Source organism: Idiotropiscis lumnitzeri, chromosome 15, assembly GCF_059441095.1.
Source record: "Idiotropiscis lumnitzeri isolate Australia: NSW breed Sydney's pygmy pipehorse chromosome 15, RoL_Ilum_1.0, whole genome shotgun sequence".
Lineage (NCBI taxonomy): Eukaryota > Metazoa > Chordata > Actinopteri > Syngnathiformes > Syngnathidae > Idiotropiscis > Idiotropiscis lumnitzeri.
The window spans coordinates 1,889,519-1,916,777 of record NC_142405.1 but is presented as its reverse complement, the minus strand read 5'-3'; the positions used below and the strand labels follow the sequence as shown (position 1 = coordinate 1,916,777).

Genomic DNA, 27,259 nt, shown 5'->3' with positions numbered 1-27,259 from the left:
CAACTCTTTTACCAAAGTGAAAGTAAAAAAAATATGGACTCGGAATTGTGGTTTTTACTTCCATTTGTAGACTTTAAAAAAAAAAAAAAGAAACATTTGCTAACAATTTTGATTTTTTTACCATTATTTAACTGTTAAAAAAACTAATTGAGATGGATGGACAATCTCTTTTATAAGAGTGGCCGGACAATATTGTAGCTTGACTTACAAAAATGGAAAAAATACAAAATAAAAAAAAAAAAACATTTGTCTAACATAAGTCACACATGGGAAAAAAAATCAAGCTTCTCCGGTTCTGTTGCTGTGAAAGACTTAAAAGTCCCCAAAATATCAATCACAATCTTATCTTATCTCTTGATTTTAAATATAGATTTTTTTTTTTATTGTGAGGTTGAAAAAAAAGTAACCAGCCTATTTTCACAAAGCAGAGTTATTTTTTTTTCACTCATTCACCACCAAAAAAAGTGGAATGTGGCGACGTCGGACCTTACCTGTAGGCTGACCTGAGCGCAAGTGTGGGATGTCGAGGTGTCCGTCCGCCTTTTTATAGGCTCCCAAAACACAGCTGGAGGAGCCATAAAGGTCAATAAATCTGTCGTGAGCAGCCCACCAGATTATGGCCAAACAACGGCTGTTTTGCGCAAAATATTCCTCTAAAGTTCAGCTCATGTTTCGAGGAAATACGTTTTTCTCACTAATTCCACAGCACACTGAAACCGGTTCCTTTCCCTTCTCTGCACGTATATACAATTTAAATATAGATTTGCTTGGACAGATGCTCATACGACATTATTTGATTATTTTATACATAATTATGCAACATGAACTCACACACTGCCATTGACGGATATAGAAGCCAAAAATGGCTGGCAGTGAATGATCTTTGCCTTGAGAACTCAAAATCTCCTCATGACGGGAATTCTCAAAATAGGCGTGTGGAGCCCCTGCATTTGAAAGTGGAAATAGTTTTGGGTTTTTAATGCTATGCAAGACTTGTACAAAGATGTTTGGCGCATGTGTATGTGTGCGCTCACGGGCGAGCCACACGAACCCGCCGCCCCCAAGTCAACATCTATCTTATCTATTTGCGTCCATTGTCATGCCGGTTTCAACTGGGCACCGTGTGGGAGAATTTCAATGCAGCGTGCAACAAGTGGCAGCCATTTTATATACTTATTATCTTTTAATGAGCTGCTGCGCAAGATTCTTAGCGGGGTGAGGCTGACTTGGGTGCTTTTTTTAAACCTTGCAAAAGCCCGTATGGTATAAAGAACCTTCCTTGTGTACGCCCGTGGTTGTCATCAGAGACAACAGGCTTAAAATAATAATGAAGAACGCGCCAAGCAAATGTCAAAGCCGATTCTTCCCCGTGAGTCTGTCGCAATGAGGAAGTATATTTAAATCACCTGTTTGCAATCAACCAAGCGAGACTTTTCAACATCGGAAGCGTGACCTTGAAGGAAGCGAACTTAGTCACAAGCGCTCCTTTCCAAAGAGGCCCACAGGAAGGTTTGCCAACAAAGCATGATTTGACGAATCAATGGCGAGCCGATCACCCTGTGGGACATTATTGATCTGACCTGCCTAGCGAAACGCAAGCATCAAACAAATGAACCCACCCTGTCGTTGTGGTACTACTATTGCCATTAATAGATTTTGGAGTACGATTTGTAGTATTAGAAGTGGTGGTCGTTGTACTTTTGTACATTGTATAATACTACTGTTGATGTCTTGCAATAGTAGTAGTAGTCGTGTTGTTGCTGTGGTAGTACTTGCATTTTTGTTGTCATGGCTTAAGGAGTCGTTGTGTTGCGGTTGCTGTTATCGTAGAAGTAGTTATTGTGGTAGAAGTAGTAGAGTGTAAGGGCTGTGCAATTAGTTGAAATTCCATTTTGATTATTTCACTCAATGATTACAAAATTGGCCCAATCGTAAGAAAAGATTTTTATATCCACTATATATTATTATATATAAGATACTCATTTTACAATGTCTATAATACTATAGTAAGCATACGTGTAGTTTTGTCACTGTAGTAGTAGTCGTTGGTGCTGGTGGTATCGACAAATCTAGTAGAAATAGACAATGTGCTCATTTGGCTTTTATTTATAGAATGTATTTGCTCGCGAGGGTCGCTGCTTGTGTGCGTGTTTGTGTTTAGGAGCAGGTCGGCCACGAGGGGGCACTGTTCAGGCGGCCTGAGCGATGAACGAGCGCGTCGTCGCCTCCCTGGATACCAGAGACGCGCACAAGCACCTCGGGACTCGGGAGTCTGGACACCGACCGACTGACTGACCGACCGACCGATCGACCGAAGCTCCGGTGCGGTTCGGTGCGGCGCGGCAACTCGGCAACTCCACTTCCGCTATGAGGATAACGACGAGGACCACAGCGGTCGCGCGGGTGCTGCAACTGGAGGTGTCGATGAAGCCAAACGAACGAGGACGGACTAACGGGTCGCCATGAACGATCGGTACCACAAGGCGGCCCGGGATGGCTACCTGGACCTGCTGAAGGAGGCCACCCGAAAGGACCTCAACGCGCCCGACGAGGATGGCATGACACCGACGCTGTGGGCGGCCTACCACGGGAACCTGGAGGCGCTGCGGCTCATCGTGGCGAGGGGGTGGGTACTTAAAAAAAAAAAAAAAAAACTCACACAGGCCACTTCATTAGGTACACCTACACTGTAATACAAATCCAGGCTAGACGTATTAGAAAATAATTGTGACGCAACCACAACTAAAAGGGGCCTAGAAGGGGTTGGAGAGGTGCACCAACTTTTATGAGCAACTGAACTCTCTTTGAACTACTCCTCGCCGTCATGACCAAAGAACTAAATAATCAAACTGAAATGTTAATGCATTTTGATTTACTTAGTTATCAATTTAAGCAAACTAGTTATCGATGTACAAATGTTTTTAGAAATGTGGTGGTGGTGGGGGGGGGTTATTTTCAAATAAATACATGAAAACCAATTTATCTTATAAATGTCCTCGATTTTACATGACGATTGTTATCGTTACAAACGCATATTCGATGAGAGTAATACCGTGTAGGTGAGTTGCATGACAGCCCCCTTTTTTTCTCACATTGCAATTTTAAGAGGATAACCAGGCAAACGTGCTCGAATGGTGATCTCATCACTCGAGAATGCCGTGCTTGTTAAAAATCATACAATTGTGAGAATCAGAAAACAACCTTTTGTTTATTTCTTAATTATTATGACTTAAGAAGTAAAAAAAAACCTGCTTATCGTAAACAATGAAAAGGAAAAGTGAAGTGAAAGGGTAAGGCGTAGGTGGGGGAAGCGCCCATTCAATTCTAGTGGAATTGTTTAATGGTATGACGATGCAAAAACTGATTAAGCAATTCAAATCAAAGTTAGGGTGATGAGACCATTCAATATTGGTGGGATATTCTTAATTCTTTGAATTGTTTACCTCATTTTTTTTGATAACGAAAAGCACTTATCTAAAAAAAAAAAAAAAAAGCAGATTTTTTGGGGGATTCTTAAAGCTCATAAGCTTATGGATCAAAAATAAAAGTGAAATGGATGAAAAAGTCTACACACCCCTGTTTAATTACCCCAAATAAGTGTTCTAATATGCTTTTCCTGACATTTTTAGCTTTGCAGAAATTTTGTCGTTTTATTTATTTAGTTATTTATTTTCGTTATCACTGACTGAACACACTGATGGTGTTTTTTTTTTGTGGGGTGGGGGTAATTTTGTGTTTGCGCCAAACATACCTATTGGAATTGTGGCCAAAACATCCACGTGAGCTTCTATCCCAAAATGAAGCACTATTACCTATTGTTAATATTGCTATTATTTATTTGTGAGTTGGCACAACTTCATAAAAACGACTTAAGCAATAGAAAGTTGGTAAAAGGCTGAAGATGTGGGTGGGGGAAAGAGGCCATTCAATTATGATGAAATATTTGCTAATTGGTATGACGATGCAAAAACCACTCAAGTACCTCAAATTTTTGAAAGTATGACAGAAACAGCCCGCTTCTTTTGGTGGTAAATTTTTGTCTAGATACCAACCAATAATGCATGAATGTCAACGACGTCTCAATTTAGTTTTATGAATGAATTTGATTGGGCAGAAAAAAAAGCACCAGTTTTGGACCAAAAATGGGAGCACATGTACTGTTTTAACTTGACATTTTTAAATGGTCAACAAGACAAATGTTGCCCTCTCCCATTCGAGAATCCCGTGGCCTGTAGTTGAACCATCCCCCCAAAAACGGGGGCCCCTCTGGAGAACTTTTAAGGTGCACATAAACTGTCTGACGTTAACATCGCCAGGAGGAGGATGACGCCGGGGTGGAAGCGAATGACTGGAAGCTTGAAAAACAGCCTTTGTAAACAACAACGACGTAGAACTTCTTGTTTGGTGACTCTTTTTAAAACGGGAGTCTTTGTTCAGGGGAAGAAAAAAAAAGATTTTTTTTATGCATTTGAAAGATTATTTTAACCAAGATTTAACCCTGTCGTTTTTTTTTTTTTTAATTAGTTGCTACCGTTGAGCCCAGAAATGTGCCCACCTACGCCGTATAAAAACGGGTTACTCGCAATTGCGAGCAATCCATGAAGACACAAGATAGTTCGTCATTTTTAACGCCCGGCCTGGTGGTTTAATGACGACTTTGAAATGTCACAAGAGCGCTGCAGTCTTCAAGGTCATGTGCGAGTTATCGCATTTCATTAAATGCTCTTCAGCCATGCGTTCCCTCTTCAATATTTTACGGCGCGCTCGCCAGAATGTCCACGTTGGGGCCCATAAAAGAGCGTGAATTATGACGCCTTCCTAAATGCTTGCGCCGTCGGTGTGACACTTTAACAAGAGCCGGCGGCCATCGTGGTGACTTTTATAAAGTGGCTGTTATCACAAAAGATGGCGCTTGATAAAATAAGCAGCGGATGGTCTGTTTAGAAGATAAGTTGGCCTTTTGCGCAAAGATTCTTCCAATTGTATGATCGTGCTCTTGGTTCCTTTTTTTTTTTTTTTACTTCGCTTGAACGCTTGTTCCTTATTTTTATTTATTTTTTTTAACACAAAGCAATCAAAGTAAACAGATTGAATATTTAAATCGAATTGGTCAATCATTCATTTCGATCATTTGAAAAATCAGTTGTTGATTAATCCGTGATCCGTAATCATGGTTCCTCTCGATTAAACTAAGAATGTTGTCCAAACGCCGACGGGCAGTGCCGATTCTACAAAACGGCGACCAGGAGAACACGCAGAAAAGCGCCGACTTTTACCGGGAGCATAAAAGGGGCCATCGCGTGAGGCACACAACAAGCTCATCGTTAACGGCTGACCTGTTTCGCCTGCAAGTCAGAAAAATGGGCCCATTATAAAGCCTCTTAATTAAACTCGGCGTCAAATGGAGAAATAATTCACGTCCTGTCAGGACGTCGCTGTCAAAAAATGACATTTACTACATTGAATGTGGTCCAACACAAGAAATCTTCTTGCACTGTTACCAAAAATAAAATCCCACATTTCCCACGGAATCCGTGCAAACAAGAGTCCCGTCGCAGGCCAAAGACGGATTATTCCGCTAATGATACGAGCCTGACATGAGATACCATAAATAACTGCCATCGAAAGATAATGACGAGCGTGTCACGGGAAGATGCCGCGCTCGGCGCGCGGCTGTCATCGAAAGCAAACATCCCATAATATGATAAAAGACGCTCGAGGGGTAAACCAACAGACGGCCCTCTCTTGTGTTCGGCAATTTAAACGGCGGGACATAAATTACCACGCATAAAGCTCTCATGATCTTGTTCCCCGCATTATGTAAGCCGAGCTGGGAACATCGTAAAAAACTTCAAATGGAATTTGAACATAGATAATAACGTGTCATCTTTTGACATTTAGAGCATGTTGATGGCTTGTTTGATGGAGATTTTGCAGCACTTCATCATTCAAATAAATAACCACCACAATTCCGCATTTTTTATTTTTCAAAATTTAATCAAGTTCTCAAGCTCCTTAATTGGATCAGAATCGAAGGTGGTACTTGGCGTTAAAAGCTTGCGAAGCATTTCATTAACGGAAGCAGAGCACCAGGTGTGGAATCAAGTCAACGCCCAAGTCAATGCGAGCATTTTTGCGGCATATTCATACAATGACCAAACACAAGTCCCGCCCTGCAAACAACTTCAAAGAACGTTGCAAATTTAGCAACCATTCAGCACCTTTGGATTAGTACCACGTAGGCTACTTGTACGAACACATTCCGCACTTTAAATGTAGAAACGTACGAATGGCACGAATAATGCTTTCACGTTTAACAACAAGCAAGTTCTCATTAAACTGGCGATGCAGGACATTGTCATAGCAGTCCTGATTAGGCTCGAGGAATGTGGCGTGACATCATCCGCCGTGCACAAACCTTTTGAAAGACTCGCCTGTAAAACGAGCCAGGCGGCGACAAGTCCGAGCTCAAATTGCAGCCCGATCAGCCGCTGTGTGACTCACGTTGAGGTGACAACAATGTTTATTGTCGACTGACACGTTTGGAAAAAAAAGTTGAGGTCTTTTCAAGTTCTTTGGTACCAAACTGCCGCCTTTGTGACCTTTGACCTTGCTTTGCGCACTGGGGCGCAGTCTTGCTGGAACCGACAAGGACCTTCTCCAAATTCCAAAGAATTATTGGTCGGATTGATGTTGAGCCACAAAACTCGTCATCGTGTGTCCACAAAGCAATACTGGTTCTGATTGATTTGGTTTTGGGCTCTGGACCAATGAGCACCACTGCCAACTACTGGAGTGGAAGTGCAATTACACTTTATTTGTAGTATGGCGGCGAAAAAAAAGCATGTTCCCTAGGTTCACACGCGCCCCCCTCAGCTTTGCACCGCGACCTTCAATCTTGTAGCTAACAATATTGTTGTGTTTCACAGAGGAAACCCTGACAAGTGTGACATCTGGGGCAACACGCCACTCCACCTCGCCGCTGCCAACGGTCACCACAACTGCCTTTTCTTCCTGGTGTCGTTTGGTGCCAACATATGGTGCCTGGATAACGACTACCACACGCCGCTCGACATGGCCGCCACCAAGAGTCATATGGACTGCATCCGCTACCTGGACTCCATCGCCTCCAAGCAAATGGGGCTCAACCCCAAGCTGGTGAACAAGCTGAAAGAGCGGGCGTTTCGAGACGCCGAGCGGCGCATCAAAGAGTGCGCCAAGATGCAGAAGAAGCACCACCAGCGCATGGAGAAGAAGTACCACAAGGAGGTGCCCGAGGCGTCCGTGTCAGACGTCATGAGCTTTTCCAGTTACAGCAGCGGCTCCGTCAGCCACAAGGTGCACAACTTCAACGCCGCCGCCGCCGCCGTCGTCAGTGTGCCATATTCGCAGGTCAACGCTTGTTTACGTTTTAGAACTGTTTGGCAAATATGACACGGATTTGCGCAAATCCTTTCAAGGGCACTCGCTAAAAGACAACGGCCAACTGACAGAACAGAGACTAAACAGACAAGGACGAACTTGCAGACGGACACACCATGAACGTTGACTGGACAACCAACCAATTGATTGATAGACACAGACTGATGGAGAGACAAAAACAGACACGGCATGGACAGAGAAACCGATAAACCAACTGACAGGAGAGTCCAACTAAGAGATACTCACACAGAAACAGGATAAACGGACAGACAAGTGTTTGGCGAGACAAAAGAGCGATCCAAAGACAGACGGAAATAGTGCCTGACCAACAGACGAGACCCAACAACTAAGCGATGGACGGAGAGATGCCGCAATGACCGACTGACGCAAGGACGGAGAGACGGAAAGACCTGCAGAGGCAGAGAGACAAAGGTCTGACAGACGTGCGTTTTAACCACAAACGAGTTAGCAACGTTTCCTCGGTCTCATGACGTGTTTTGCAAATATTTGAACTCTGCTGTGTCGCCGCCAGGCTACGCTTCATGCCACAAACCGAGGCAAGACAAAGATCCAGAAGAAGCTGGAGAAAAAGAAGCAAGGAGACGGGAGCTTTAAGATCTACGAGGACGGGCGGAAGAGCGTACGCTCCCTCTCCGGACTCCAACTGGGCAACGACGTCATGTTCCTCAAACCCGGCACTTACGTCAACCCCAAGGATTACGGCCGCCGCAACATCCGCGACATGTTCCCCCGAGACCACAACGACGACGCCATTTCACGTGCCATCAGCGAGCCGGACCTCCACGGGACCAACGCAGACCACTCGGAGGTCAGCACCGACTCGGGACGCGATTCCTTGTTCAACCGGCCCGGACTGGGCACTATGGTCTTCAGGAGGAACTACGTGAGCGGGGGGATGTTTGACCTGGCCGATCCGGATGTGCCTGACGCCTCGGGTAACGCGGTGCATCTTCGCAGCCGACTGCACCCTCGCCGCAGCTTGGATGAAGACAGCATCGGAAGTGCTCGCAGCCTGCAGGAGAGGAACCTGGAGGAGCTTCCCTGGGAGGAGCTGGAATTGGGCCTGGACGACGACGACGAGGCGCTCACCAGCCCTCTGGAGGTCTTCTTGGCCACGCAGAGCATGAGCGAGTTCTTCTCCATCTTTCGGAGGGAAAAGATTGACCTGCAAGCGCTGCTGCTCTGCTCCGATCATGATCTCAAGAGCATCCGCATCCCTTTAGGGCCCAGGAAAAAGATCTTAGATGCTTGTCAGCGCCGCCTTGAGACCATCGAGGACCCAGAGAGCATTGAGGACACTGAACTGTAAGTACTTGTCATTCAGCCATTTTCTGCGGCACGTCTGTGAGCGAGAGTGTGTGGCTTTGGGCCGGAGACGCGGTACACCCTCGACACATTGGAATAAAAAAAAAAAAAAGTGTTCCATGCTGCCCTCGTCCTTTAAAAATGAAAAAGCTGTTTTTTAAACGTGAATCCTTCAAAGCAAGAGATTGAGTAAAACGTTTGTCTCCGTGCACCTCTGAATCTGCTTCAATGGAGGTCGACAGGCTCAAATGTTCAGTCCTGACCTGCTCCCGTGCGCTTTGCGTTACGACAATGACATTGCGCCAAAACCGCGAGAATTTCATGCCGACCTTTATTGTACGTCGACGTTGTCACTAATAAAGATGCCACCTGACATTCAGGGGGGGGGGCGCCTCACTGATGTTGCCCAACTCCCGTAACATGACAGAGGTTGACTTATTTTTGCACTTGGATGAGTCTGAAATGGTGAAATGCTACTTTGTTTTGAGTTACAAAATTTCTAACCCGCCCTCTCCGTGTTGCGCAGATGATTGAAGCGGAGGTGGGAGCATCGCTGCAGAGAGCGACAACGAAAGCATCTACCTCGAACACGGAGAGGATCCATGTAAAGATTCAAAGTTACATGCTGGCACAAACTTGTTGTGTCTTTGGACACGTTTGCCCCCATGGGGTCGACCGAGACTCTTCTCGTGTTTTACGCTTTTTTTTCAGCATGTTACGAACGTAATAACACTTTTCATTCGGCCTCGTGTTGTTGACTCGGAGCAAGTTTGGTCTCGGCCAAGCCAGGACATCTGCATATTTGCATTTGAGATTTATGTTGGTGCGTGAATGCGTCCCAGGATCATTTTATAACACTTGCCTCTCATCATTTGTTGTTCAAGTGCATGTCGAGTCAATATTTATGTAGGTAACGTCAGTCATAACAGTAACTTGGAGCATTTTGATCATCTCCGAGTGCTTCTCTGCACAAGAACACATTATTAATGTGGTAGTATTTGCTTCATATTATGGAATAAATGCGCTCAACTTCACGTTTGCGTCGACTTGCTCAGCTTTTGCTCAGTAAGTGTGTCTTCATTTTAAAGAGATATTTTAAATATTTTATTTTTTCTGCAATTACGCTCATTTTGTAGTTTGGTTGTTTGCAGGAGGAGAAATTTTTACAATAAGAACCAAAGAAGAACCCCGCGAAATATGTTGCCGATCCACATGCAGGTGTGTATCAAATCGTTTTTCTTTTGGTCACCACGGTGCCAACTCTGGAATGCAAATGGTACGGTTCTTTTTCCACTAATTCAAAGTGTTTGGATCAGCGAAATGCAATTTTCTTATTTTTTTACTGTAAACTGACAACACTGAAAGGTAAATCTGACTCATGATGCGACAAGTCGTTGTATTTGGACAACGACAAGTTGTCAACATTTGGAAATAAATGCTGAAATGTTGTCTCATTGTCACGTCAAAACTGAAAACCATTTGGAGGGGGGAGGAGATACGTTAGGGTTCAAGAAATTGAGCTTGAACACTCTATTTAGTGTCCTGACTAAGTCATATTACCTAAAAAGAATTAAAGTACAAAAGACGCGCGTGACCGTAGCCCGCATGATATTAGAACGAAACAAACAAAAGAAAAGAAAAGAAAAACATCCAGACTCACATACTTGTGTTCAGAAGAAAACTTAACAACTGGAAGTTTATTCTCCGGACGCGGACCGCCATCCACTCCTCATTTGCGTCTTTTATCTCTTTGGATCGCGCGTCTCTTTAGAAGAACGAGACAAAGTCGACGACTCAAACAAGGGAGGAATTTCAAATGAGACGATAACTCGGGCGTGGTTTGCAAGTATTTCCTTTCACCCGCAGGAGGGACTTTTGGAAGTTCCAAAAAACAAAGACGACGTCGACTCAGATGAAAGGCGACAAACATGGCGGCCGGCGGCAGTAACAGCCCGGAGGAGCCCGACGTCGCCTGCGATACGTGCGTCGGGGAGCCGAGCAAAGTCGTCAAATCCTGCCTGACGTCGTTCTGCGACGAGCACCTCCGACCTCACCTGGAGAACGCCAAGTTCCGGAGCCACCGTGCCACGTGGATGCGCGCACGTGCGCCTTCCGCTGGAGCGCTTCTGTCTGACGGACGACTGCTGCGGTCAGGGGCACCAAGGGCTCGCCACCGCGTCTTTGCGGGAGGCGAGGGCTCACGCGGAGGTCTCGACTCAGTTACATTTGCAAAGTGGCCCACTGAGATCTCGTGTTAAACAAAGAACTGGAGTGGGCTAATGACATTTTGTCTTTTTTTTTTAACCTGACAACTACACTTAGCTAACTTATCATTTTGAAACAGAACAAGAGTGGGCTAACGCCATTGGATCTTTTTAACTGTCCCCATAAGTCCAAAACCTCGATGTAGGCTGTCTTTTCTCTCACAATTTGTGCATTTAACTGAAAAATGGCAAAAATGAAGTTGGCCCACTCTAGTTCACTCAGTGGATCACTTAACAATTTGTCTTGACGTAATTTTAGAATGAGCTGCAGAAAAAGCACGAGGAGATAAATCGGTGCATCGCGGCCGCAGACAAAGCGATGGAGAAGCTGCGGAGCAACAATGACGGCATGACGGCAACATTCATCCCTGAATGATTATTGCTTGAGAAGTGCTGGGTGCTACATTTGGTCACTTGGGCCTTCAGTGGGGGCGTAATCGATCTTTTAATAGCGCCACTATCACGTCGCAGTGGCATTGTCCATCTGTCCGTTTTCAAAACCAAATTGAGCCCTTTCCTCCTCTAAAGCGTTTCCACGACTTGTTTTCCAGTCGGTGGTGGCAGGAGGTGACGCCTCAGGTGGATCAGCACTTCTCAAGGCTGCAGGAGGCGGAACGTCTGGCGGCAGAGCGGCGGCGAGCCGACGGCGTGAATTTGGCGCAGATGAACAAAGTGAGGCGTCTCCTTCCTGCAGGTCAGTACCAGATGAGTTATGTAACTCGAGGGCGCAGCTTCAAAGGTTGACAGTGTACACAGATTTGAGCATTATGGAATAAAAAGGCTCGTAGAGGAACATTCGTCAGTAAAGAAGGCGTTCTGCTCGCAATATCCTTTGCTTTGTTGTAGGAATACTCGCAATGGAAGGAGGGAGCGGCGGATGTTTGTTTGCCCATTGTCGGCGTGACCCGTGTGGACCATGTGAACGCTTACGTCCAGGTCGTAGCCAGTGTCAACAATATAAATAATGCCAAATACAAAAATGCTAAACAAAATGAAAATAAACTGTCAACACAAGCCAAATAAACAAGTGTGAATAATCAGGAAAATGTGCCGTCTTGAGTACTGTGGCTCAAACAGGGATCCATGTTGTTAGGGTTTCCAACTAGGGTCAGATGGGTGGAGTCACGTGACTAGATGCGTCGTCGCCGTCTTAAAGGGGCATGAACTTTGCCGCAGACAGAAAATACTTTTTTTCTTTTTTTTAAACACCGAATTTAGCGTCATGGGCAACATGATGTCGGTCATTGTGATAAATTTCGGTTACGGTAAATTTTCGGTTTATTGCCCAGCCCTTCCACGGGGTCTCGGGACCGCTTGGACATCCTCAACTTGTGGTGGGCCGTCCTCAAGGCGGTGCAGCTGTGCCTGCAGAACTACTTCATCGTTGAGGGCCTCCATCCTGAAATTGGATCATGAATAATGGTGGTTTCTTTCCTTTTTTGGGGTTCTGCTGCTTGCCCAAACATGTTTTTAAGAGCTGAGATGTTGTTTTTGTCTGGAACTTTGTACTTCTTTGCTTTTTGTAGATCATGTGGTGCTGTTGGCTTCTTCAATTACAGAACACTATTGTGTGGGTCTGGAAATATCAAAGTGTTCTAAAATGGCTGACAATATGGTGAACTCGGCAGGTTAAGCTGGTTGAACACAACCTAACTTACTTCAAGGGAGGGCGACAGCGCCATCTTCTGGACAAAAGTAAAAAGGCTCCTTTGACTTCTGCATTTTATCAGATGCTTTAATGTCTCAAAATATTACTGCATTTAGTATTCATGACACATTCCACAAAGCAATATATATATTCTGAATAATTTAAGGAAAATACACTTTTAAACAAGCAACGTTAGAAACAAAACAATCCAGTCTAATTGTTTGTACGGTCACAAAAAAAGGTGCAGGTTTACTTTAAAGCATGTCAAGTAGCGGAATCCCGCCTCAAAAATTACCATGTGATGTGTGTGACATTGCTGAGAATTCATGTTTAGAATATTTATGAGGTGTCAAACAAGTATCCTAGCCCCCCCCCAAAAACAAAACAAAAAAATAAAACAGTCTCCCCTCAATGAGTCCAACTTGACCTGAATTCTTTTTTTGTTAGACTAAAACTAAAACCAGCTGCACAGGCCAGAACCAGAACAACGTGTAACGAGTTGCCTATGGACAATATTGATAACTGATAAACGAGCACTCGGCATGCGTCGTGAGGATTATGAGGTGACTTCAACGCGGTCAGCTTTACCATCTGTCGTCTGGTCTACATCTTCTGAATCTCAAAGAGGCGAACGTCCGTGTCATACCAGATGGGAGGGTCCACGTTGCTGGAGAGAAGGGGGGGGAATAATCCATGATACAATTCTAATTTAAATGGCAACACCGTTGACTTTCCGGGACTCACCGCAAGTAGACCACGCCCCACATGTAGGTGCGAAACCACATGGCTGTGCCGGCGTTGGCCTGGTACTTCCGGATGAGGATGGGATGAGGGACGGGCAGCAGGCCAACTAATGTGCCGTGCTGGAGGAACTTGAGGATCTCCGATTCATCGGTCAGACCCCTGCCGTGACACCGATGCGAATGTTTATCGCCAACGTAAAAGACGAACAAAGACGTCAGATCCGACCGGTGCGTACTTGTCGATGCAGATCTTCTCCACCTGTGGAACCAAAACCTGCAGCAGTCGCATGATGGTCTGCAAGGGGAGCTTGCACTTCCAGGAGAGGACCTGCAAAGGGAAAGCCGAGTTAAAAGCTTTTGCTTTCAGTTTTCTGATTACGGAAAGGAGGGAAATCCGTTTACCCAATCCGGTGTGGGAGCCCAAAGTGACGCCGACGAAGCACTTGACAAATGTCTTCTCTCCATTTCTGCCTCAGTGTAGAAAACATCCTGCGAGGAGTGAAGAGTTTGAATTTTTTCAGCTCCAAAGTTGCAGCTGGGCCAGTTATTCTCACCTCGCCCCTCCGGTTCTTTTTTTTTTTTTTCCTCTCTTCACTACAAAAACACACACTGACCTCATTGTCCTTGCCCGAGTTGGATTCTGTGTCGCTGGTGCCGCTGGCTGCGATCTGCTCCGAGTGCGCCATCTTAGAAACGGACACCATGGTGCCGTCCTCGGACACCTGAGACTTCTCGGTCAGTTTGTCAATGCCTGGAAAGAAATACAATCATCAGCTCCTTTGTTTTGTTTTTTTGTCCTGAGTTTGTGATTCTAAAAGTCGTTTGATTGACCGGGTATGGCGACCAGGCTGGCCTTCAAGGTGCCAGGTTCTGCGGGCACGGCGGGACGGGAACCCTCCATGGAGACGGTTTCCTGCGAGCTGGTGCGCGAGATGACGTCAGGCGACTTCCTCTTTCTCTGCAGGGCCTTCTGGATGGCGGCCGGGTCCGACGGCAGGTTAGCCAGCTGGTGGAAGATGTTCCGCTTGCGGATGATGGCGTACACCAGGTTGCAGTTTCCTGCCGAGAAGAAGCATCCATTTTTCACAACACCCAGTCATCACGTCGCAAAGCAATGGAGGCAAAATCGAGTGTGCTGTTGACTTAACGAGTTAATTGGAACTTTAGCCAATGAAACATTTATTGATATGCTGCATGTTGAAATTATTCAAATAAACATGGCTCACATCAAAAGCTGAAGAGAGTAAAAAATGTTAAGCGACACGGCACACAATCTTTTCATACAAATGTCAAAGTTGAATGTTGAGATTTTTACACTTTTAATGAAAATTTGTCCCATGAATTTTATCGTTTAAAATCGTAAATAAAATGGGATGTTAAGACTTCGCTTCTTAAAATGTTGCAAACCCAAAAAAATTCTTAAAATTCATGTTGAGGTTGTCATTCGATTAAAACAGCAGGACACGTTGCGGGCGTCAGCCTCCCACATCACAGTCTGTGCACGTGCTGATCGTCCATCTCCAAAAAGTCTTTGTGACGTAACAAACGCAAACGACTGCACTTACATCATTTCGCCCCAAACGTTTTTTCTAAACTTCTAAGCCATGAGCGCTGAAATGGGAAAGCCTAACCGGTTCCTTCTGCCCCAAAGCATAACTATCATTAACAAATAGACTTAACTAAATTATTTTCACTTATTGTCAAAAAACACATTCAGACTTTCAATCTGTAATGCAGCACAACTCCCTCAGATGAGGACGGGAAAAAATAGGAATCAAATAAAAGCACGCTCTGGTTCTGATCGACACGAACACAAGCTTTCCATTTTCTGTGCAGTGGCGTTCAGTTGGAAAAATGTTGTCGTGACGTTAAAAGTGCAATTACCGTCAAACTGATACTGGATGATGTTGTTGAATGCCTCCAGGAGGAAAAAGACCAGATGGTGGTTCTGGGCGGCAGAGAACAGGAACCAGCTGGTGGAGAAGGCCTCCAGCAGGTGGAGCAGCTTATTGGCCGCCACCATGGACAAACTTTTCAAATACGGCGACACTGACAAGAAAATATCCTCGTTAATGGAATTGTTCCAACTATTTTATTTGACCTTTTTTTTTATAAATTCCAGAAGAATGCGGCGAAAGAATCACCGTTCACAACAATGGTGAGCAGGCAGTCGAAGAGAGGTTGTAAACGCTGGTGGCCCGTGGTGATAATCTTATGGAAGACCTGCAACGCAAACAAAGCAACAGCTGGTTGGCTCTCACGGGGGAGGGGTGGAAAGGATGGTCCGGTCTCCATGGCGACGCGCTCGGCCCTCTCACCACGATCAGCAGGTCGGCGTGCGTGCCCGTGAACACCGGGATGTCCATGGGCACGTGGAGGGCGTAGGGCTTGTTGAGGCGCACGCCGAAGTTCCTCTCGCCGCTCAGCAGCAGCAGGATGAACACGCCGATGTGCATGAGGCCCACGCGGGCTGCACAAACACATGACAAGCACGTTCGATGCATCAAAATACAAAGTGGCTCACCATTTTGGTACAAATAGGATTGTCGTAGAAATTGTTGGGAATAAAATAAGAAGAAAGTATTATCTTTACCCACAACTACACCCGCTAACCCATTTCAGGGTCGCCTTTTTTTTCTTCTTTTTTTTTTAACCTTTCTGGGATCAAAATCTTGACCCATCTTGGTGAGCCAAATCCTCAACTCAATGAGCTGGGTATAAATAACCCAGCATCCCTTTTGGACCCAACGTTGGGTTAGCTAGCGCAGTGGCATTCATCTTGTTTTGTCTTTTTATTCAGTTGAAAGTTTGGTTTGGTTTAAAGTTCCTAACATTATTTTTTGTCTTAAAATTTACGATTAATGGGTTAGTTATTTTACCCAATTTGTGTTTCTTTTAGCCCAGCAATTTTGAGACTGCATTTTAGCCTTCATTGAGCCACGGCACGCGTGTAGAATTTGAACGTTTTCAGAATCAGAAATGCCTTTATTGTCATTGTACTCAAGTGTGCAACGAGATTAGAGAGCTTCCCTCTCCAGTGCAATACAACAATAATAAAATATATAAATTAGATTAATAAGAGAATAGTTAGTGCAATGGAAAATAATACTGAATAGGGTATATAAAAACACATCACGTTGCTGTTCTGCAAGGTACGGGTGGTCGTGTGTGTGTGAGAGTTTAAAATGGAGATGGCTCTTGGGAAGAAACTGTTTCTGATAAAACACACACACACACACGTGAGAAGGCTTACACTGGTCAGCTCTGGCATCATTTAGGTAGTAGAGGATTGGAACCAGAATATCCAAGACGTCGCTACTCTTCAGGACGAAAAAGAGGAATTTCTGGCACGGGGGGGAAAAAAACAGGCAACACAAATTTGGAGCAGCTGTCAGAAAAATCTTAGATGTTTCTTCATGCCTTGATTTGGTCAACAAAGCGAAGTGTTATCAATTCATTTGCATATATGCAAATGAATCCAAATATGCAGATTGTGCGTTACTTAAAACTTTTATAAATGTGATCATTGTGAGCGCTCTCCTACCTTATTGAAGTCGCAGAGTTTCCAGAAGAGCACCAGGAGCTCCTGATGGAACTGGATCTTTTTGGTGGAATTAGGCAGGTACGTTTGAGTCAACGGGTTGGTGAGGAGACGAGCCAAACCTTTGAGTACAAAATCAAAATCCTGGACGGACCGCAAAGAGAACGTTCAGGAAAAAGATCCGCTCGCAACCTCACCGACGCGGTCCGGGCCGTACCTCTTCTCGGTGAATCCTCGACAAATAATTCACAAACAAATTTTCGGGGCCGCCGGACTGCGGACAGAGAGGGAAGAACAATTGGAGCGACTCGGCGCCGTTCAAACGGGACGCGGCGGACTTTGCCGGCGCACCTCGTGTTCCTCCGCGGCGGAGGGAGACGACGGGCAGTGGGAAGGCCCGCCGTCGTGCTCCAGCGTCACGATGAGGATCTGCACGGCCTGCTCCACCAGCTGCTCCCGGTAGTCGGAGAAGAGCAGGTGGTTGTACGGGATGCCGTAGCCCACCGGGTCGTAGGCGCTCGCCACGTTCAGCAGCGAGGTGAACAGCGGCAAAGCGTGCCTGCGGGGCAAAAAACTAAACAATCAACCGTGCTCACGTCACTTCAACGAAAGTGAGCCCGCTGCGTTTGAAGAAACTTGAGCGCGCACACGCTCACCGATTGTCGGTGGAGCAGAAGAAGGTGACCCAGGGGTTGAGAACGTGGTTGTCGGCGGAGGCCGGCAGGTACATGACCTCGGAGAAGCAGGTGAGCAGCAACCTCAGCAGCTCCGTGCTGAACGACGACATCAACCGGTCAAAAGCCAGAAGATGAAGAGACGAGCCGGCAGAAGTCGGGAGCTCACCGATTCAAATCATGGATGTAGTTGAGAGGGGGCGACTGCGCAAAGCCCACGCCCGCTTCCCAGATGTATTCGCAGCTGTCTATGGAATGCATGTTCTCCACGGAGTCCTGCAACACACACGCCAAAAAATGCTTTGGTGCACGGAAGCGCTCGATACATGCTTGCTTGCATACTCGCTCTGGGGAAAAAAATGGAGACCAAATAAATTAAAAAAAAAAAAAAAAGTACATTTTGACCACTTCCATTTTTTAAATGAATTTCTGTAATTGGGATTCCGAGGTTACATTGTCATTCGTCCATAGAAGAAAACTAAAGTGCTCATTTTGATTTAAATTTCTGTTTGCGATGTAAAGTGCAAAATCATCTTCGGTCCCTTTTAAGAACCTGATTGAGTGTTTTTGTTTTGTTTTTTTAATTTTATTTTGGATTTACATCAGGTTTAAAAAATATTTGAAAAGAAGAGTTTGCACTGCGACAAGAACAAAAGTTGCGAACCAAAATAAAATGCGACCATTCCTTGTTTTCACCATCTTGCTTTTTCTTTTGCGGTTTTAACTTGCTTCATTTTGTATTTAGACTCGGCGTCTGTAACGCACGGTTGACTTGCCTTCAGTACGTCTGACGCTCCACAACTAAACAAAATAAACTTTCAGAATTTTCATTCAACCGCTACCAAAATAAAATCCAGACATTTTATGAACATGATCATTGTGCACGTCGGCATATAAATTCAAATATTCTCTCTCGTCTCCGTTCAAGTGTGACCTGCAAGTTCTGATCTTTGTGGCAATCTTTTTTTCCACTCAGACAACCAAAAGAGGTTGAAATGTTGATTATTTAATTGCACGGGACGCACGCAGCCAAAAGTCGGAGCGACGACATTCCTTTCGGTCCATTAGCGTCACAAAAGCGCTCTTCCTGTTACGACTGACGGCGTCATCACGCTCTCTTTTGATTTGTCAAAGCGTTAAACTCACGCGACAGGTTTCGTGGGGCGGATTTGCGGCAGGAAGGAGGAAACGTTCAGGGGAAAACGACAGCCGGTAAAAGTCGGCTCGTGTCGACGATCAAAGCGAGCGAGTAGAAACGGAGGACTGACCGGGCCTCTTTTGTGGCTGTGCACGGTGAAATCGGGACAGAAGAGCAAGTCGGCGATGGCGAGGAGGAGCGACTCGGCCAGCGGGCGAGCGCCTTCGTCGTCGTCCAGCTCCTCTGCCTGCATAAAGACAAAACAGAAAAGAAAAAAAAATCTAAACTAGTCATTCTCAAACTTTGATTGATTTTCTCCTCACTGATTGAGGAGGAAGTCAACTAAAGGCGTCGATAAACATTTGCGTGATCATATGAGTCGGTCTGTTTCCTCTGTCCACCTGGCAAGCCAACCGTTGCCATGGAGACGGACGCAACGTTCAGCGTTCATTCCGCGTCAACCGAAGCGGATCCTCACACAAGAACTCACCCCGGCCCGACCGGCACCGGGCACGGTGGACCAGAAGAATCCCCTCCAGTCTTGGTCCTCGAAGATGTACGGGAGGATGCGGGTCAGGACGCGAATGCAGTTCAGGACCACTTGCTTCTCCCGCTCGTCGGGGCAGCCCGAGTCGGCGCCCTGCACCAGTTTCTCCACCGCCTGAGGAAACGTCCCACAAAACACGCCTCGTTAAATCAACTCAATTGTTTATTGACTGACATCTTCAATCTGTTGACACAAACGTCATGAGCACAAACATACACAACCTGCAGAGCAGACAAATATTCTGAATTGCCACTTTTATTTCATGGTCTATACATCATAAATGGCTTGTAAATGCAACAGCGGTCGTGTCATCGTGTTGCATCTTTGTTTTTTCTTTAAACACCGCACCCCTAATAGTTCCTGGTACTACGAAGTGCTGTAACATTATTCACTCCTTTGCAGCATCAAGTGTGTTTTTGTCGCGGGCGACCTCTGGCAGGAAGTGGAAAAGAAAACATGAGCACGGAGGTGACTCACTTTTTTCCACATCTAAGAGCGGGACATTGTTCGAAAGCATTGGCCCGTGACGCGGTTTCCAAAAAGTCCGGCAGAGCCAGTAATCCATATGTTGCGGTTACCTTATAGCACAGGGTGGCTAAATTGGACGGGGATTCCTCTCGTAGAGCTCTGATCTCTGCAGCCGGAACCAATGCAAAGACATCCTGGACTGTGGTGGTGCTGTCCGCCCAGAACTGGTCCCAGAAGGCATCATCCGTGGCTTCCACTGGCTGCAACACAGCACCGGAAAATGTTCAATCGACAAAAATGACGAAATTGGAGTGGCGCTGCAGTGCATGAGCATCATTTGTGTAGCCTGCCCAGTGAGTGATGACGACAATGTAAACACGATGCACCTGCCGCATCCATGTCAACAGCGTGCAGCTTTGATTTCACCAGGCCAGCATTTTGTCCCCAAAAATGTTGCGTGACAGCAAATGACATTATGACCATGCTGTTAACGTGACGTATTTGGATTTCGGTGAATGTGGTCCGTCAATCGAATAAACGCCAAATGATTATTTCTCATGGTTAAATGGAACGGTGTGTTGTGAACGCGGTCTCATTATTGTGTTCGTCGCTTACAATCGCAACAATAGCGTCTAACCTGCGTTTTGGTTGTCAGCTGAATCACTGCTTTCCTGAAGTTCAGTTTTGAGTCGGTACTGCCCATTGTCGATTTTCTATCTTTAAACGAATAATGATAAGAGTGGCGCCGTTGCCGATGAAGATTCTTGTTAATCACCACTCTGTCCTTTGCTTTGAGTCATAGGAGAAAGGGGCGGGGTTCTGTTTTGCTGGGTATTCACGCCATTGGCTGGTCACTTCCGGGTTTTTTTATGGCGTCAAAAAGATTAGTTTCTTGTTATTCACTCATTAGTTATAAATGTTACGGCAGTATTTTTTACCTACGTGTGATTCAATATGTGCTTTTAGGATGAATTGTTAATATATATGTTGTTGATATCGCCGAATTGTTACTATGTACAATTAATAAAATGAGTGGAAGCCCGACGGTTGTGTTTAACGCGGATGCTTTGGTCAACAGCGACATCTTTTGGATACATTTTACTGCGTCACCCCGCAAATGGGAATAGACTCAATATTAAACTGTACCATTTATATCTTAAATTGATGTATATCTTCAGGGAAAGTGTTATAAAATAATTGATTCAGTTCTTAATGTTGCCTTCAAGTTAAGCCGCGAATGTGCTAAAATCATTCATGGTACAAAATGTTTTTTTATAGATAAGGAAACGTGAAAAAATACACATGTATTTTTTAATGACTAATAAAGTAGTTTTAAAGTCATTTAATTATTTGAGTAACCCCAAAAGGACTTTGCATTTTCCAACATATTGTGAATGCGTCAATGTAGGTCTCCGCGCAGGCGCAGAAGGATGTAAACACAACCGCAGCAGCTGGTCATGGTTGCTAGCGGCGTGTTTTAGCTCTTGGATTTAAAAAGGAAAAGCTTTTGAAATCGTCCGAATTCATCAGATGTGTGGATATTAAAACCCTACGAGGAGAATCATTTTAAGCGTGTTATAAAATATGACTTTTAGGTGGCTACTTTTCGCTCATTAGCGTAAAGGCTAACGTTGTTAGCTGGTCGGCGACGAACAAGAAAGAAAGCTTGTGGTAGATTTTACGTGCTGTAAAGTACCCGCGAATTTGCATAAATTCACTCACATATAATACATTATAAATTGTATTGTTCCTCTCTCGTAGCAATGGCCAATTTCATCACTTAAAACCAAATTAGCCACCCAGTTAGCTAAGCTGCCAAATGTAAGCAAACTGCTCGCAAGGTTCTCTGACATAGACGGAGATTCTCGAAGGAATTCATCGGCATTGATGCATTTATGGTCGTCACATGTTGACTGAAAGCAGGTGAGTGATTTATTCTGCCCTACATTAATGAATAGAAGCTCGTCAGTTAAGCAGATCGTGACCGCTTCTTGTAACTCCTTCGTGTTAGCATTGATAAGGAAAAAGTGCACAATCACCACGAACATCATTTCATTAAGATGCACACATTGACGTGGCATCTGTAAAGCTGATGTTTAGCGGTAGGGGTTAAAGGACTTTTGGGCTTCTTATGTAATAGTTTAGTGTCGCCCCAAGGACGTGGCAACTTAAAGTGAACGTTATTATGTATTCCAATATGTTATAGTTAAAATGATTTTGTCCATCGAATTGTTTGCTCCACAGGAAAAGGCAGCACAGTGGTGGTGAGAGTGGCCACCTGGTTCCTCAAGCCAAAAGGCCGAACCAGACTCACCCGCTCTCTCCAGAGCCGGGACGAGATGCCTGGGACTCAGAGGTAAACTCAAAAATGGATTTCCTACTTAACCTTGGCTACATGCGCATGTCTTTTAACCGTGAGAGACTTCAAATGCAAGAGGTCTACGAATGAGTGTGACACCCGTGTTGTATGATGAATAGTGGATTGACAATGTATGTCGTCGTTTCAGTGGTCCAACAGCTCCAGCAGCCTCAGCAGTCCGGATCACGCGTCCGGCAGCTCCAGCGGCAGTCGCTGCGCCGCGGGCCCCTGCAGCCCCCTCAGCTCCGGCGACTCGTGCGACCCGCCCGCCTCCTACCTGCACATCAACCGCATCCTGAGGGAGGCCCACTTCCAGAGCTTGCACAGCCGCTGCCAAACGCGAGAGACGCAGCTGTGAACTCGCTTGATTTCCTGGTCGGGTGTCAAGAGAGGGAAAAGAATCAGCAATAATTTTAGAAGTGGGACCAAACGAATGCTAAAATTGGACAGGAGATGCCAAAATGACAAGTTTAGGACCAGTCGCTTTGACTCGTTTAGAATGTTCTGGGTGGTTCTGAAGTCTCAGGGAGGTCGTGGTTGTGAACTTTTCTGTTGTCGTTCGGTCCAAAACACTCATCTCCAGAAACCACATGATGAAAAGTCCCAAGTTGCACCTTCCTTAGCGGCTTATTTGAACGAGTTCTTTCTCTTCAGAGAAAAGAACGACGACTAAGCACGTCAAACTGCTCAGTGCGGCCCGCAACGTCTTTTTTGTGCCTGTCCAGTCAGGTATGTGCACTGTTTCTCATAAAAGCTTTTGAACAGCGTTTTTCTCTTTTTTTTTTGCGCTTGTACTTAGTTTTGGCCATGAACCTAACATGACGTTGACACTGTTCTTGTAAAAATTTCTAAATAAAAATGTTTGGTTTTTGGATATATTTTTGGTCATTTTTATTTGTTAATGAACGATCAACTACCGGAGCATATCATTTATTATTATTTATTTTTTTTATATTTTCACCCCAAGAAAAAAAACATAGGATAGTACTAAGGGGATTTAAAACAAAATAGGGTCCCTTTTAGCAAAAGTCTACATTCACAGTCGGGTCCATCAACACAATTCTGAGCTTTGAAACGACACCACTTGAAGCTGAGACAATCAATGAAAGACTTTACCATGACATGTAAACTCGTGGTAAGCCTCAAAACAGGAATATATATAAAAAAAAAAATCTGTTTTACACTTGGGGAGCAACATGCCGACTCGTGCTCGTGATCCAAATCATACCACATCAGTGAAGCACGGTGGTGGGCATGCTTTGCCGCCAACAGATTTGGTTTTGGACCGCTGACAACAGCGCCAGGATGAATTCTGACGTGTTTCAGGCAAAATTATCATCTGATAATCAGCCAACAGAAACAGAATTCGTTGGGCAACAAAACTTGAATGTTGTCACCTGACATGAATCGATTGAGCTTGCATTCAACTCGTGAAGCTAAAACTGAAGGAAAAATGCCCAAAGAATAATCAAAAACTGCAATTGTGTTTGTGTCCCAATATCGACGGACCTGGCCATCTTTTTTTGTTTTTTCGACATCCCAAGTCTTGATCGTCTTGATCGTCGCATCCGGCCTCCTAACGAACGACTGTCGTCGCATTTGAGACGCTCACTAATGAGCTCTGACCTGCGCGCGAGGCAGAAGCAGCCAAAGATTTCTTTAATTAGCGCACGGCACGTCCTTGTCTCACGCGCACAATAACAGATCGCGCGCATTAGTGCGACCCGCGTTGTCATGGTTACCGCAGCGGGTCCCCATTTGTCAGCCCGCGCGTGATTGATGCTAAATTCGAGATGACAAATGAGTCGATGCGAATTCAGCAGGAGACATTTCTCGGATTTACGACGGCGTTACTGTACGAGAGACGAGCTCGTTATTATTACACACTTTCATGTTTATTGCTTGAAGAATGCCCTTTTTCAGGGGACCTGTCGAAATAAGCAGCGCTCATTGCTACGATGTGATTAGAAGCAGCAAACTATTTTATATACTCTAAAAATACACATGAAACCAAACCCGATGCAATCCTAAGCCATTTATAGGACAGATTGGGAGGAAAAATGCATAATTGATCCTGAGCCACATTTGAAAAATAAAAAAATATCACTGACTTATTTATTTATTTTTAAATAGTCATCATAATTAAAAGAAAAAAATACAGGCCAAAGCCGTAATATTTGGGAGAAAAAGTCAAGAGAATCCTAATTTAAAAAAATACCAAGTCCAATTTTTAAAAGGGGAAAAACATAATCGTATATGTCAATTGAGAAGCATTTTCACAATTCTCATTAAAATGATGAATGAATTCTTAGACAGTAATATTACAAACGTCCCCCTCCAAAAATGACAACTTCATTAATAATACATTCATGCTGAAAATACGACTTGAGACTGCTCAAAAAAACATTCTCATATTACAACTTTTTGGCACCATTTATGATTTAATATCAATGTTTATGTTGTTATTGTACTACTGCTTGCTAGTTAACATTTTGTCGTGCATGTGAAATCGGAGTCAAAGAAACCTACATTACACAGAGCATTGCAAATAAATGACAACAAAATAAATACCTGAATCCAACCTCGCAAACAAAAATTTAAAGCATGGAACAAGGATAAAAAGTACTCAAAAAACCCAGTAGAGGGCAGCACACTGACTCCTGTAAATTTAAAAGAATCCCTGTGCTGCCCATGTAGATCTAATCTCATCTCTTCCAAAATTACACACACACACACACACTTTCTACGCAGCACACAGATATGACGATGGTCAGTGATGAATGACTCAAAGCAGTTGAGAGGAGAGGCAGGAGAGAGTTAAATGAGCTGTCCTTGCTCTGGGGTCTATGTATGCGCATATATTGCTCGATTTTTACTGTGGCCAGCAAAAACAACAACAACAAAAAACAAAACAAAACATAAATGGGTTAGTCATGTCTCCTTTCCTTTTGGCTGCGTCCTTTGGGCTCAGATCCTCATCTCTCCTCAAAGGGGAGAACATCCACGCCACGACAAAATCCTTCGATTTATCAGCGTCTGCTTTCACCTTCAACTTTCAAGCGCTTCCCTTTGAAGTTTCCTCACGCAAACGAGGCCTTCGGTGTTTTCATTGCGACCAGAATGTCACGGCTACGGCGACGGAAAGCAGAAGTGAGCTAAATCCGAGCCGCTCCGTGCCAGAATGTGTTTGGGCAGCTGTTGCCTGGCGTGAGGCGCCCGTTGGCTTGGGCGTCCGCAAGGTTCCGCCGCCAAGCCAAACATCTGCTTTGCCTCCTCCCCGCCGCCATTTTTTTTCGCCTCGATATCAGACGAGAAGGCCCGCCCGCCATGCGAAGAATTAATGACCCAGCGCGCACATTAGCGGTGACCAATTGCCCCCGTCCTGGCTGGCAAAAGGAGAAAGACGAGGGGGGGGGGCCTCGGCGGAGACACGAAGATTGAAGGTTCAGTGTTTTCGGATCCTCGAGTATTTGACAGGATGACATTCAAACGGGAAGGTGCGTTTGAAAGTTTCCCTCGTCCTTCTTTACATCAATTTGACAGACGATTGTCTCGTGTTGACTTTAAAGTTCCAAAATGACGGTTAGAGCATTAATGTCAACTCATCTCTCGTCACGTGTTTTGCAATCAAATGGTCCAATCGGCCAATTTCAAGTCTTTCGACTCACAAGTCAACACTTGTGTGTGCGTCCACGAGTATGAAAATTCGCTGGTTAGACATTAGCATGGTGATTAGCCTTGCTTCGCTAGTTTCTGCTGGAAATGAAAATGTCTTGGGAATTGGATGCACCACAAAAAAAAAAAAAATAAATCAAGAGCTTAAAAAAATAAAATAAAATCTGGAAGTATTTCAAATAAGGCTTCACAATCCCGAAAAATCATGCTATTGTCTCTGCTCTCAAATGTTGAGGGAACTGAAAAAATTATGTTTCTGTGAGTTTGAGCCGCAAAAATATAGCTGCTCAAAGCCTCTGCTAGCTGAAATATATGCTTTTTTTTTTTTTTAACTTTTAAATAAAGTTTTCTTATATTTTTAAATGTCATTAAAAATAAATGAATTAAAAATATTTTAGAAGAAAAAAAATCTGTCCTAATAATTTTTATCTTTTTAATTTTACATCAATTCAGTATTACTCTAAAAGAACATTTAAAAGAAGGCAAGAACGAAAATGGATCTTGCATACTTAAAAAATTTGAGTACCTTAAATAAAATAAATGTCAATTTCAAAAGACAAGAGGTGTTTAACTTTTTAAGCTTTTTTGTCACATTTGAAACTTTAAAATGTCTCAAAGTGACCCGCAATCTAACAACGGGCTTAACGAGCACGTTTTGAAGTCATCTGGCAACAAAACCTTCAACTCCCCTAAACATAACTCACATTTGGAGCTCAAGTGGTTCCAAAAGTACGACTCGAGCTTTTGCACCACTTCAACCGTCGACATCCGACTGACCTCAGACTCAAAGGTCGTGAAAGTGCGACTTGCCGACTTGCGGGGGTCGTGAGAGGAGATGAAAAGGTACGACTCTTACGACTCGCGTGAAAGTGCCAGGACCTTCTCCGTCGACGCTGGCCCTGCCCAGCGTGCTCGCTGGCGACCACGGCCGTCTAATCTCAGGCCGGCAAAGCCTAAACACACAGCTGATGAACACACAAACGGGAAGCAAAGCGCCCGGCAAGTCTCTCTCGAGCGAGTCAGTACTTCGAGATAACCGAAAGGCTTGGCATGCTCGGGTTAGTGTCTCCGCTTCCACTTTACGGCCTCCCCCCCGACCCCCCCCACTCCTCCTCCCCCCTCCCGTTCAATTTCACACAATGTGCTCCGGAGACAATGTACAGTAGACTGTTTTCATTGCGCAGCCGAGTCACAGTCAAGGCCTCAATCGATCATCATAAATGTTCACCCCCCCCCTCCAGAAGCCTGAAAAGAAAGGCTGAGCGCGGTCTTTTTTGTCCCTCGCGCCGCAGACTTTTATGGCCAGCGTTGGCTCGTGTTCCTGAGATCATGACTCGATGTCGGACTGATGGAGCAGAAGTGCGCTACTTCAAGCGGGGCGTCGCAGTTACCCAATTTGAGTGCGCCCCCTCCCTTGTGATCAAAGTCAATAAAGGGCAACCATTGGTTAGATG

General features: G+C 44.8%; 4 protein-coding genes across 6 annotated transcripts; 3 read left to right on the top strand and 1 right to left on the bottom strand.

The window, feature by feature from the left end:
• Positions 1-456: 456 nt before the first annotated feature.
• Positions 457-9,780, top strand: ush1ga (Usher syndrome 1Ga (autosomal recessive)). Of its 2 annotated transcripts, XM_088317442.1 has the most exons (4): positions 457-2,626; positions 6,930-7,392; positions 7,955-8,748; positions 9,275-9,780. In XM_088317442.1, the coding sequence occupies exons 1-4, from the start codon at positions 2,463-2,465 to the stop codon at positions 9,276-9,278; spliced, it is 1,425 nt and encodes a 474-aa protein (XP_088173568.1). In that variant the 5' UTR covers positions 457-2,462; the 3' UTR covers positions 9,279-9,780. The 2 variants fall into 2 exon arrangements, with proteins under 2 accessions (XP_088173568.1, XP_088173569.1); XM_088317443.1 differs by lacking the exon at positions 9,275-9,780 and having other exon boundaries at positions 7,955-8,752.
• Positions 9,745-13,025, top strand: LOC148322096 (E3 ubiquitin-protein ligase TRIM16-like). 2 transcript variants are annotated; one of them, XR_015846672.1, is made up of 4 exons: positions 9,745-9,813; positions 9,900-10,956; positions 11,564-11,706; positions 11,859-13,025. XR_015846672.1 is itself a non-coding variant. In XM_088317446.1 (3 exons), exons 2-3 carry the CDS (start codon positions 10,677-10,679, stop codon positions 11,581-11,583), a joined length of 300 nt encoding a protein of 99 aa, XP_088173572.1. In that variant the 5' UTR covers positions 9,745-9,813; positions 9,900-10,676; the 3' UTR covers positions 11,584-13,025. The 2 variants fall into 2 exon arrangements, 1 of the variants encoding a protein (XP_088173572.1); XM_088317446.1 differs by having other exon boundaries at positions 11,564-13,025.
• hid1a (HID1 domain containing a) lies at positions 12,721-20,672 on the bottom strand. Its single transcript, XM_088317438.1, has 19 exons — positions 20,409-20,672; positions 19,882-20,031; positions 19,247-19,417; positions 18,887-19,003; positions 17,788-17,894; positions 17,601-17,717; positions 17,296-17,503; positions 17,162-17,218; positions 16,948-17,088; positions 16,657-16,747; positions 15,722-15,873; positions 15,548-15,626; positions 15,288-15,452; positions 14,235-14,462; positions 14,018-14,154; positions 13,806-13,892; positions 13,640-13,731; positions 13,405-13,563; positions 12,721-13,327 (listed from the first exon to the last, which is right to left on the bottom strand). Exons 1-19 carry the CDS (start codon positions 20,472-20,474, stop codon positions 13,264-13,266), a joined length of 2,388 nt encoding a protein of 795 aa, XP_088173564.1. The 5' UTR covers positions 20,475-20,672; the 3' UTR covers positions 12,721-13,263.
• A 502-nt stretch (positions 20,673-21,174) lies between these two features.
• LOC148322094 (uncharacterized) lies at positions 21,175-23,006 on the top strand. The gene is made up of 3 exons (XM_088317445.1): positions 21,175-21,694; positions 22,016-22,127; positions 22,279-23,006. Exons 1-3 carry the CDS (start codon positions 21,678-21,680, stop codon positions 22,486-22,488), a joined length of 339 nt encoding a protein of 112 aa, XP_088173571.1. The 5' UTR covers positions 21,175-21,677; the 3' UTR covers positions 22,489-23,006.
• Positions 23,007-27,259: the final 4,253 nt, after the last annotated feature.